The sequence below is a fragment of the Opisthocomus hoazin genome, chromosome 17 (assembly GCF_030867145.1).
Source record: "Opisthocomus hoazin isolate bOpiHoa1 chromosome 17, bOpiHoa1.hap1, whole genome shotgun sequence".
Classification (NCBI taxonomy): domain Eukaryota; kingdom Metazoa; phylum Chordata; class Aves; order Opisthocomiformes; family Opisthocomidae; genus Opisthocomus; species Opisthocomus hoazin.
The window spans coordinates 4984329-4996673 of NC_134430.1; the positions used below are offsets into that span (position 1 = coordinate 4984329).

At 63.3% G+C, this 12345-nt stretch overlaps 1 protein-coding gene across 1 annotated transcript; it reads right to left on the reverse strand.

The window, feature by feature from the left end:
- Positions 1-4706: 4706 nt before the first annotated feature.
- On the reverse strand, positions 4707-12188 carry TCEA3 (transcription elongation factor A3). The gene is made up of 14 exons (XM_075438013.1): positions 12027-12188; positions 10380-10442; positions 10151-10256; positions 9649-9814; positions 9310-9378; positions 9000-9068; positions 8797-8880; positions 8443-8520; positions 8189-8343; positions 7543-7604; positions 6464-6613; positions 5685-5831; positions 5509-5580; positions 4707-5370 (listed from the first exon to the last, which is right to left on the reverse strand). The coding sequence occupies exons 1-14, from the start codon at positions 12093-12095 to the stop codon at positions 5362-5364; spliced, it is 1299 nt and encodes a 432-aa protein (XP_075294128.1). The 5' UTR covers positions 12096-12188; the 3' UTR covers positions 4707-5361.
- Between the last annotated feature and the right edge of the window lie 157 nt (positions 12189-12345).

Below are 12345 nucleotides of genomic sequence, written 5' to 3' on the forward strand. Positions count from 1 at the left end.
ATACCCCTACCCAGCTCCTCGAGGTATTTCGGGACCCACCACATCTCTGCACCCTTTGACAGCCAACACCCATGGGATCCACTCCCAGATCCCCTCACACCCCTGACCCCGGAGCGGAGGCAGCACCTTACGCTCAAGAAAACCAGAGCTTTGGGGTTTCATCAAAACAAACCTCCCCCCCAAAAAGCCCATCAGCAGAGCAGCTGAGTGCTTGGAAGTCTCCAACTGAGCCACTGCTCAAAGGACATGCACCAGATGTGCCCCCCCCCCCCTAAAGAATTTGGGGCTTCTATAGCTCTTGCTTTCATCTAGCCGCAAGTCCCAGGCTGGAGCCGGGTCTTCTCAGCTTTGGGGGTATCGAGCAGCCCCACTGCGATTTGGGGAATAGCTGTTGGTGTCCCTGAGCTCCACAGTGCTCTGATGCATCCCTGCGCTGGGGGGCACGGCGGGTGCCTTTCCCGGCTCTCCAGTGCACGGGGAGTTTTCTGGGGTGTCCCCCCCCACACCCTGTCAGCATCCTCAGCATCATTCCTGCCCTCCCAAAACAACCCCAGTGCTGCATTTTATAGTAGATCAGCTCAATTCCTAAGCAGGGCTGGCCGCTTCCCCGGTCCCCCACACCGGGCATGGTCCCCGCCATGCCAAGCACCACCTCGGGGACATCACCCCTCAGAGCAGCCCTGAGCGATGTGGCAAAGCCGCCACGGTTCTCCCGGGAGAGCCGGGTCCTGTCTACTGACAAGGGGCAGATAAATATTGCGTGTGGGTTCTGAGGTCTGGGGAGGCAGCGAGCGCCTGTGCCTGGCGGATAATTACCCATTGATTGCTCAGCTTGCAAAGCGAGCACGTCCGCTCGGGGACGGGCAGCGGGGAATCTGCCCATCAGCACCCAGCCAGGAGCTGGGGGTGTGGAAATAGCTTCTGTGGGTCCTTCTGGCTACGAGAAGTGGGGATATTCCCTTGGGAGGGGAAGGGCCATCCCTGCAAACGGGGACGCGGGCAGCTGGGATGGAGGGGTTGGGGTCTGTTCTTCATCTTGTGTATCCCTTTTGAAGGCAAATCCTTTCTTCGGGCACCTCTTGAGCTCATCCCCTCTGAGTCTGCAGCAAGCAGAGGGTCAGTTTAATCCATTTAATGCACCTTTTCTTCTCCCACCGCAAATTCAAGCAGCCCTGAAGTGAAGGAGGGTGAAGCAGGGCTATACCACAGGGCTAAGAGCTGGATGCACGGATGGCTGCCGGGATGCTGGATAAGGAGTAAGGTTGTCACCTGGACGAGCAGCTCTGCCCCGGTGCCGGTGACCGGAGAGGGCAATCCCCATGGCTCTGCAGCGGGAACACCAGGCAGAGCCTCCTGACCTTTAAGGAGAGGGAAAACAAAACAGCTGACGAAGCTACGGCTAAATATCACTCGGGTTTCCAGGCGCCGCAAGGCACGCGAGCCGGTGGGGCGGCTTGGGCACCGTCAGGACCTCGCGGCTAATTGCGGGGCAGCCTTAACGAGGGTCCCGTTGAACACAGCCCTGTGGGTGCACCCTGGAGTCGAGGGCTCTGCAAGCCCTGATGGTGCAGAGTGAGCCCAGCGCCCCGTGCTCAGCACCGCACCGATGCCCCAGCTCAGGGCTTGGAGAGGGGTCGGTGTGAGCCCCACCGTTCCCCTCTATCCCCACATTCCTCACCTCGGGCTGAAATCCCGGCAGTGCCAGGCTTTGTTGGCGAAGGACGTGCCAGCCTGACGTGCACGACATTGCGATGCCACAGCCCAAGGCACACACAGGATTGGGCTTCATTGACGGACCTGGAGATGCTACCATGGGCCAGAAGCAGCCCTCAAAACGCTGCCAGGCTCCTGGGGGGCTGTGCAGCCATGGTATCACCCCAGAGAGGGTCCAGAGGGACCCGACACCCCTCGGCACTGCACAGGGTGGAGGGAACACTGGGACCCGCATAGAGGGATAAAGGCCAGTCCAGAATCGTGTTAATTTGGTTCGATTCCAACATGATTCCCCACCAGCTGCTCCATCCCCTTTCCAAGCAGGCCAGGCACTCAGCGAGCCTTGGCTGAGGGCCCCCCAGGACCAGCCCTCCCGGTGGGGGTCAGGACCCACCACCTCCCGCTCCATCCCTGCAGACAGGGACCTGCCACTGTGCCTTGGGGACTGGCGACCAGGGCCAGGGGGGGCTAGCAAGGAATTGAGCAAGAGGATGGGGAAAACAGGTTGCCAAGGAAACCGCTGAACAGCAAAGAGCTGATTTTTTTTTGACAAGGCTGGAAAAAATGCGGGGGAGAAGGGCAGCAGCGAAGCCCCAAGGCGTGGGTGACCCGAGGGGCTGGAGTGCAGGGGTTTGAACCCTGGGCAAGCCTGGACTGCGAAGCAAAACGTGGATGCTCGGGTATCTGTGTGCCAGATCCTGCACCTGCGAGACAGACGTGTCCCCGGGGGTGGCTCAGGGTGGGTAGTGGGGAAGGGATGGGGTCTGGTGGCACCGGTGGTGGCTGTCCCCGTCACCGCAGCGGCATGGGGGACCTGGCCGGGGAGGGGCAGGCTGTGGGGTTGTTTAAGGTATTTCGGGTTGTGCATTAAAAATGACACATCCACCCCATGGAGGGTTTAGTGTCTCGAGGAGGGCAAGGCAGGGGGAGGCAGGAAGAGGCACCAGCCTCCGCTGAAACTTCCGAGCATCCAAAACCTGGAGCGCTGGGAGCGGGGCAAAGCCACCGTGGGAGCCCCCCAGGCTCTCCATGCACCTAGCAGGGACCGTCCAGACTTCTCCATCGTTGCAAGGACACGAACAGCCCCAGGTGGAGCCCAGCCACCCGCTCCCAAGAGCCCAGGGCTGCGACAGAGCCCCAGAGCTCCCGTGGGCTCTGGTCAGAGGCTGCGCAGGGAGGGGAAGGGCAGGGGAGGGGAACCAGCATCAGGATTTGCTGGTGGAAGCCATGGCTGCACCTCTCGAGCGCTGATGAAAAATCAGAATGGAAGTGCCCAGTTCCCCGAAAGTTGAAGAGGGAGCTCCGGGGCTGAGCGCTGGCGAGGCAGGCAGCTGCCGGGTTTGCTGCCTGCACTTATTCCTGGCCAGGCTGGGCGGTGCGGAGGAGAGAGGGGAAAGCCCTGGGGACATGGCACCTACGGGGCTGGCAGCCGAGGAGGGGACGGTGGGATGTCCCGGGGGAGGGGGCTCATCCAGACCCCGAATGTCGTCAGCCATCCCAGTTTGGGGACTGGAAATTTGGGAACCGGGGTTTTGCACCACACACGTGTTCGTGGCCTCCCCATGGAGCGAGGTGAAGGCTCAGCCCTGGGGACTGTCCCCAAGAGCCACCCCGAGCCCGTTTCAACCCCTGGCAACAGCTGGATGCCAGAGAGCCCCTCGCTGTGCCCCGCCCCAGAGACACCCGCCCGCCGTGCCGCAGGGGGCTGGATCCTGTGTCCCCACCCAGGGACCACAGCATCCTTCAGGGCCAGGATCTCCCCCAGCCCCAGGGGGAGAGGGGGTCCTGGGGGGGGACACCCTTGCCTGGATGGCAGGGAGGGCTCCAGCAGCACCCAGCTCTCCAGTTTGCTTTCCCTGCTCCCTCTCCTCCTCTGGGATTTCTCAGGGGTCCCGAGGGGGGGTGCAGGGTGACTTTCACCCTGGGGACATGTCCCCTGTGGGACAGACGGACACATAGGGATGCCCGGAACTCCACCGCAAAGTGTTTGGGGCCAGGCTCCCTCCGGTATCGCTCAGACACCTTCGCTGGACTGGACTGCAAAAAAATACAGGTCCAGATGCCCCCGTTTCAGCCTTGTCCCACCCCAAGGTGCCCCATGGCACCCCAGGGACAGCGCATCAGCCCCAGTCCTGCACGCTGCCGGCACGGGGCTGCCCGTCCTGCGCTCCCCGCGCCGCACAAGGTCGCGTCGATGTTTTATTCATCCCCCGCAATCCGCTGTATTCCTTAATTGCAGCCACACGCATTTTGCAAGCGTAAATAATTGCCTCGGAGGCTTATTAATGACTTTGGCATGCTAATGAGTACTGCAAGCCCAAAGCACATGCTTGGGGGGCTCAGGGGTGTCCGGCGCTTCCCTGGGCTGCTGGGACCCCCGAAGACTGGAGGGTTAGCACCCAAACCTGGGTGCAAACTGCCTTGAGCTCTGCCTGGGGAAACATTCACACCTGAGTCTAAGATGAAAAAATTAACGATGGGTTAATCCGACAGCTCCACCGTCCTCCTCCGCTCCTGCCCATCGGCTCGCGCAGGCGCGGGAGCAGCACCCTCATCCCCGGTCACCCGTGGTCACCGTGACCTTACCGGTGTCCCCGTCACATCTCGCTGCTGCCAGACGGAGCTGCTGGGAGAGGCTGGTGGCGGCGAGGGGCAGGGTCGGTACCACGAGGCTCCATCCCGCACCTCCTGCAGCCAAAGCTGCATCTCCCAGCCGGTCCCTGACGCCCCTTCCCTGGGAAACCCTCCCGGCTGTCGGTGGTGATGTTGCCCTGCCGCGGGACAGCCTTCAGCACCCAGACCCAGCCAGGGAGCAGCTCTGGCCTTAATTAAATGTCTTTAATCACCAGGCTGGTGATGGATGGGCATCAAGCCACCGTTACACCCCAAGCTGGGGGCTGGGGGATCCAAGACACGTGCTGGAGCTGGCTGGGGGTGGGGAGAACCAAGGCACAGGTCCCAAGGCCCCTTCAGAAAGCAGTCTGTGCCACAGAGGGAGTTCACACCTTTATTGCTCCAGCTGGAGGGTTTTTCCCCACTCCGCTCCCCCTCATCCCTTCTTCTTTCCTGGGGACACGGTTCCCTTGAGCCAGGTCCATGTGTCACAGAGCGGAGGGACACGGTGGCATCCCACCGGCATCCGGACACCCTGCAATCACCCTGTCTCCCTCCATGTCCTTCCACTGTGTGCCCTTAGGTGAAGAAGAAGGTGTTTGGGGGTAAAACCTGGCCCCTTCCCACCCCTGGCCCCCCAGGACAGTGGCACAGCCCCACATCCATGGGGCAACATCCCTCCTGCCCCCAGATCATCCGAGTCCAGCTTTCCCCCAGGGAAGGGCAAGCTGCCCAGATCACACCAGTCTTCCTTTCCAGGGATGTGTCCGTTCCCCGTGGGCTCCCAATGCATCCCAGGCAGAGGGCAGGTATTCACAGAGAGGAACTGCCTGAATCCACCAGCGGCTTCTCAAGCAAACCCACCCGTTGCTGAGGGCCGGCTCCCAAGGACATCCGAGGGAGCCCAGTGCGAGGAACCAGGGAGCCGGGATGAGGGGACCAGTGCCACTGCTCCACCCTCCCTCCCCACCCCGGCTGGCCATCACAGCATCCCATCTCGCACCACGTCCCCTCCAGCCCCATCGCCGGGCACCATCAGCAGAACTGCAGGAGAAGCAGAGCCGGGGGCGAGCGGTGAGCCCTCACCAAGCCCCCCAGCACCATTTCGGGGGGCTCTGCCACCCTGCGGGGCTGGGGAAGGGTTGGGGTACCCGGACCCCCCACCCCGGGCTGGGCACAGACCTTCCAGCGGTTCCCACACTCGTTGCACAGCACGAATGTGGTCATGGGCTCGTCGGCGCTGCGCGTCTGCACCTGGGGGGGAGCGGGCGGCCGGGTCAGCGAGACCCCTCCGACGTCCCCCGAATCGGGGTCCCCTGAGGACAGGGGGGAGCCCCCGAGGACTTTGCGGGGCTGACCTGGTTGTACGTGCAGTTCTTCTTCTTGCACTTGCCGCACTGGAAGAGGTCGGTGACGGTGCCGCCCGTCTTGGCCATCTGGTGCTCGCGGATGGCCTCCTGGGTCATGGCGTTCCTCAGCTCCTTCAGCTCATCGCTGGCCATCTCCTGCCACCGGCACAGTCAGCACAGCCGCGGCTCTGCCGGGGGCTCGCAGCCAAGCCAGCACAGGGCGCAAGCCACCGTGGTCCTGCATCCTCCCCATCCTCTCCAGGACCAGGACTGATCCTGCTCTCTGTGCTTGCTGGAGGGCTCAGACCCATCCAGAGGAAAAAAATCACCTCATCCTCAAAGGGAAACCTGGGTGCCCATAGAGGGAGACTCTGAGGATCTCCCAGGAGCCTGATCTGGGGATCCTGGTTGAGGAGGAGGAATGGGGACTCTCAAGCCTGGCTCCTGCCAGTGTGACGTCCCGCACCCGGCTCTGCGATGGGCTGGGGGAGGGGGGACCAGTGCCAGGGTTACAGGGCTTGGGGGAGGGGGGACCAGGCAGTGCCCAAGTCTTTTTGGGTGCCACCCCCTTGCTGATGCACCCCACCTCTGATGCTCCCCGTGCCCCAGCCAGCACCAAGGTGGGACGTGGAGATGCTGGGACAAGCCCAGTGTGGACACCACCAATCAAAGACCCAGCCAGCCCTTGGGCACCAAGAACTGAGGCTGGGTGGGGGTCCCACCGCTCCAGAAATAGCATGGACATGGTCCATAAGAGCCAGCCCCATGCCCCCCACCTGGCTGCCCACCTCAGCGGTCATACGGGCGATGAGGCTGGGCAGGATGGCCCCGCAGAGCACGTTCCTCCGCAGGCTGGGGTTCTTGGGGTCCTTCAGGTTGCTGATCCTGCTTCGCACCCGGTTGCGATACTTCATGTCTGTGCTCTTCAGCTCCTGGAAGATATGTGGGGCTCCGTCAAGGAATCACGAGGTCAAGACGGGGGGATGCCAGCCCCACGGGCACCTGCTGTTGCTCTGGGTTCGGTGGTGCTGATGGTCACTAGGGCCAGTGCCCACGTGGAGGTGACCGATCTTGTCAGGGCTTTGCTCCCTGGGGGACCTTCCTTGGGTTCAGGAGGATGAAACACAGCTTGGGATGTGGGGAGGAAGACTTCGCATTTCCCTGCTGTGACACCCGAAGGCTGTCGGGGCACAGGGGCCGTCACCAAGCCCCGTGCTGGGACGTGAGGTCCTGTCCTCCTCCTCCTCCTCCTCCCAGGCTGGCCACCAAGCCACCGGCTGTCTGCATGGATGCGGGCAATGGGCTGAGGTGGCAGCTCCAGGGTCCTCTGAGGCGCCAGGCACACACGGCCAGAGTCTGGGATGCAGCACAAATCGAAGTGTACCCAGGAGGATGAACCACCTCGGGGCTGGTCCCGGTCTCGGGGGGCTGCCAGGAGACCCCCAAGCCTTGAGTTAGGGGTGAATGGAGGTGGCTCCAACCCTGCCAGCGTGGCACAGCCCAGGCACCGCGATGGCCCAGGGCTGGCAAGAGACCTGGGCACCCGCTGCAGGCTCAGAAAAGAGATCTTGGCTGGGTTTGGGTTTTATTTCCCCAGGATCGAAGGCAGGTGCCTGAGCAGAGGGATCTGGGGGGCACACAGCATCTGGGGGATGCTCAGCATCAGCATCAGCCTCTGAGCGGGGTCTGGGCTCCCTCTGCAGGCAACGGGGACAGCCGAGCCCGTCACCCTCTGTCCTTGTCCCTGCCACCCTCTGTCCTTGTCCCTTCCACCCTCTGTCCTGTCCCCACCACCCTCTGTCCTGTCCCCACCACTGCTGAGCCCGCACTTCCCTCCAAGCAGATGGAGCCTGAGGACCCCCCAAAGGATATGGTCTTCTATCTCTGACGCCATCTTCTCGCAGTTGACGCCGAACTCCTTGTAGTCATCTGAAAGGCGGAGAGGCTGAGGGGTGACTTTGAGGTGTGAAACCAGCTGGGTCTCACCATGCACCAAGAAACCCCCTAAAAACGCTCACCGCTCCCCCTCAACTTGTCCCAGGTACCCTAACTCTAAGAAAACGATTTTTACCCATCTTGAACCTGACAAAGAGTCCGTCCCCACACCCAGCCCCTTGTCGGAGACGCTACCGACCTCCTTTTCCTTCATGTTGGGGCTGAACGCTGAGCTGGGGGCTACAGCTGCAGTTTATTTGCAAGCCCGGGCTGCGCTTGCGGCTGCAGGGCTGCGGGTGCCCGGGGCGCAGAGCCTCGCTTGTTATTGTAGGGTTGCTTCTCTTGGGGCTATCCCGTAGGAGAAACAGCCCAGTAGCTTGGGGAGGAGAGGATGGGTGACCTTTGAATAACCCACTGGGGAAGGCTGGAGGCTTCTTTCCTCCCTGTTTTGCCATGTGTGATGAAACCAGGACCTAAAGCTGCCTGCTTGCCCAGGGCCGCCAGCTCCTGCGTCCCCGAAGCTCCAGCGTCCCCCAGGTCCAGCCCCCCTCGGCTCCAGCACCCCCAGACCCGCTCACCGTCCATGCGGAGGGCGGCCGTCAGCATCTCGATGCACTTATCCCGCACCGAGTCCCCCGTGAGGTAGCAGGGGGCCAGGAGGCAGGGGCTGGGTGAGAAGGGGGGGCTGGTGGGGGTCCGCGGCGTCTCTGGTTTGGCCTTGCTGCTGTTGGCTCTGCAGGGGCACACGGAGAGGACGGGCAGACGCGGGGGTCCTGGCACAGCCCCGGGGACCTGCCGGGTGTCCCGTGGCGGTGGGATGGGTCGCTCCTACCTCTCCTCCTTGCTGTCGCTGGAGTTTCTCCGGGAGCCGGTGGGAGCTGGCGAGGGGCTGGTGCCCAGAGAGGCTCTCCTGGGGGTGGCATGGGGGGGTGACACCAGAGACGGGGCAGGCAGGACAGGGGGGAGGGACTGGTGGCAGGACCTCAGGCACCAGCACATCAAGGCCAGTGCTTGGAAGCCAGCAGGAATCTTCCCCGGGGGAGGATTTGCTCCTCACAGGGAATGTCCCGGTGCCCATGGGAGGATCAGGGCTCCCAGCCATCTCTGCCCACACCAGACATGGATGCCACAGCCAAACGGGATCCCCAAAGCATCTCCAGGCTGCCCGGGGATGCCCTCTCCTTACCTCTCCCCTGACGGTCTCTTCTGCGGAGAGGAAGAGGAGGAGATGGCTGAGGTGGTGGAGGACCTCGAGTCAGCAGAGTCTCTCCTGGCAGGACAAGCACCATGTCAGAGGACGCGAATGGGGACCAGGTCCAGACGCCTGCCTGCACCCAGAGAGGGGCTGGCCTCCCACCTCCCCCACCCCCATCCAGCCCAGGCACCCACCTCTCTTTCTTGCCATCCAGAGGTGACTTCTTCAAGGACACGGTGGGGCTCTGCCCATCGCTGGGTGCTCTTCACCGCGGAAGCCCAAAGGAAGGGAGAGATGCTCTCAGTGAGGTGGGCCCAGCATCCCCTGGCAGGATCCGGTGAGCCGGATTCCACCTGCCCACCCCATCGCCAGCCAAGTCATCCCCGAGTCCCACCAGCCCCCAGGCTGCCCCCCTGAGGCTGGCAGCACCCAGCAGCACCCAGCAGCACCCAGCAGCGCCCAGCATTGCCCTGTGTGAGGGTCGGCGAGCCCTTTGGCAGGTACCTCTCCGGGATGGAGTCCACACGGTGGTCCTGGGGGGTGGCAGCATGAGAGCCGGACTTGCTGAGCTTCCTAGGGAGAGAGGAGAGCAGGGCATCACCTGAACAGCCCTCGCCCAGTGAATAAATAGCATTAAAGAGGTGAAAGGGAAAAATGTCTTTTGTCCCTCCCCTCTCTAGAAGCTGCCCTGGTGCTGCTGCGGCTGCAGGCAGCTGCCCTTTGGTTCTCTGGCGGTGCTGCCGGCACCCATGGAAGGAGCAAGCAGAGGGTGGTCTCTTCTCGGCCCCACCGATGCCATGCCCACGCGGCTGGTGCCCCCTGACAGCGGGCAGGAGCCCCCACCTCTCCTTGTGCTTCTCCTTGTGCTTCTCAGCTGGGCTCTTGGGGTGCTTCCCTCCTTCGTGGGGGCAGCTGGGAAAAGCCAGCCCCTTCTTCTCCTTCTCCCCATCGGTGTCCTTCTCCTTCTTCCTATCCCCGTCCTTCTCCTTCTTCGGGGTGGCAGAGGACTCTGTGGGGAAGTATTTGGGTGTCACGGGCACGGCCCAAAGCAGCGCAGGGCACTTGGGGAGCTACATCCCGGGCTGGGGGGGATGCTCAGCCCTTGGGGGGCCCATGCTGATTTACACTGCTCTGTCCATAGCAAAAACAAGCCCTTGGAAAATCCATCAAGCCCGTGCATCGCCTGGCAGGACTGGGTTACGGCAGCTGCGATGGCACTGGAGCCTGTACGTCCCAGCTTGGGACCGATCCCACCCCAACCCTCCTAGAGAACATCAGGGGTCTGGGGTGCTGGGACAGCCCAGGGAGGGGTGGTGGGCTCCTGCCTCTGCCCGACATCGCTCACCCAGCAGCCTCTTCCAGTTCTTGATGAGGATTTTGGCCGAGGTCACCACCTCTTCGTCCGAGCAGTGTTTCCGCACCGAGTTGACGGCCACCCCGATCCGCGTGGTCTGGGGACACACGGCAGGGATGTGTCCTCAGGGATGTGCCGGCTGCATGGGGGGCACAGGACGAGCCACCCCACGGGGTGTCCCCCCCACCAGCAGCTGCTGCCCCCCACCCAGACCCCTCACCTGGAGTAGCTGGATGGTCATGGTGTAGCTGGTGAGGGACCTGAGTAGATCCAGCACCCCTTCCTAGAGTGGGGAGAAGACATAGGGACACTTGAGGAGCCGGAGAGAAATGGGGGGGCTGCGCCAAGGCAGCCTGCGTCCCCCCTTTCCTTTCACCAGCACCAGAGGAGGGCACCCCAAGGGGACACAGAGCAGCCCTGGGCCGGTCCCGGGGAAGCCCTGACCCTCCACAGTGATGCCCTCACAGAAACACCCCAAAACCCAAATCCTGCTGGATCATCCCAGTGTGGGGTCATGTCTCCTAGGAGCTTCCCTTAAAGCCCAGGAAAACCGCTCTGTAAGGAAACGCCGGGCTGCCGGGAGCCAGGAGGGCTGGGGGACACCCGAGTGTCCCCACGCAGGGCTGCGAGGGTCCGTGGGACATGCACCCATGGGGCTGCAGCACACAGTGGCTGCAGGGCTAAACATAGCATGGAGCCCTCCTCCTCCTCCTCCTCCTCCACGGTATTTTTAGAGCCGCAGAGCAGATGCCAGCCCACAGGTATCCCCCACGCAGGGGACACAGCCCCGTGCTGGGACGGATCAGGGGTGCAGGGGACATCCCCACGCTGCAGCTGGACCCTGTCCCCGTCACACAGGCAGGGGAAGGGGAGCAGCAGGGCTGGGCAGGATCCGTCCCTCGACACCGGGGTGATTCCTAGCGGGGAGCAGAGCTCGTGGGGCTTCCACGGGCTCTGAGCTGCCTGGAAGCGTCCATGTCCCAAAAAGCCACCACAACGGCCCCCCCCGCCAAGAGTCTGCACCTTGCTGAGGCAAAGGCCATTGAAAAATGGTCAAATATTAACTTTAAGGGCTGGGCTCAGCTCTGCTCACCCACGCGCAGCCGGATCCCCAGGATCCCCAGCGGGACCCTCACCCGGCGCAGAGGGCGGCAGGGCCAGATCCTGGCTCCCCCCCCCCCCCCGTCACGCCATCGCCAAAGCCACCCGGGAGCCATCGCTCAGCCCCCTCCTCTCCCCTCACAGGCTTGCAATAGGCAGAGATAGGGATGGAAATAGGAACTGGGGGGGGGGTCGTGCCCCCAGCCCAAACCCCCCCATCCAGGGAGTTTTCCCTTGCACGGGGCTGAGCCCGCGGCACTGGCACCGATCGGGTGTTGGTGGCCGGGCCGGTGGCCAAGCACCTGTCACCCACATTTGCCCGCGATCCCACGCCACCAAGGGGTGCCCGGAGCTGCCACCCCCGGGACAGACCCCCCCACACACCCCTTTTCCCCAGATCCCAGCAGCCAGGAGCGACGGGGTGCAGGAGAGCCCCGAATTGGAGGCGAAATAAAACACCCCGGGTGCCAGCTGCGACGCCGCGAGGCTGGGGCAGGGAGCACCCCGGGGTGCTGGTGGTACCCGTGGGCACCCAGCACCCCCAGACCCCCTCATCCCCTCTGGGACCGCGAGAAATTGGAGGGGGGGAGGGGGAGTTACGCAGAGCAAACCCTCCCTTGCCCCGAGCCACGCTGCAATGTCCAAACAAGCACGCACACGTGTGTAAATAAGCACATGTGTGTAAATACACACACGTGTCAGCACACACATGCGTGTAAACCCACACACGCGTGCACAGCCGCCCCGAGGGGCGCAGCCGCCTTACCGTGCTCTTCCTGGCCACCATCTTATCCAGTTTCTTGGCGATCCGGACCAGCTCCTCAGCGGGCCCCATGCCGGCGGCCGGGCGCTCGCCGGGCTTCGGCGGCCGGGGCAGCGGGACCGAGGCGGCGGGAGGCAGAGCTGGGCGCGGCGGGCATGGGGGGCGAGGGCAGGGCGGGTGGGCAGCCGGGTGCGAAGCAGCGGCCGGGCTGGAAAGGAGCGGAAAGACGGGGGGAAAAAAGGGGGGAAAAGAAAAGGAAGGGAGAGAAAGCAGAAAGGAGGTGGGGCTGTCCCGGCCAGTAATAAACTCCTGCCAGGCAGGC

Coding starts and splice junctions, on each gene's coding strand:
- TCEA3 (XM_075438013.1), bottom strand. CDS start 12,095: ATGGGGCCCGCTGAGGAGCTGGTCCGGATCGCCAAGAAACTGGATAAG. Junction 10,443..12,026: donor TGGTGGCCAGGAAGAGCACG/GTAAGGCGGCTG, acceptor TCCCCACTCTAG/GAAGGGGTGCTGGATCTACT. Junction 8,344..8,442: donor AGCGACAGCAAGGAGGAGAG/GTAGGAGCGACC, acceptor GTGCCCCTGCAG/AGCCAACAGCAGCAAGGCCA.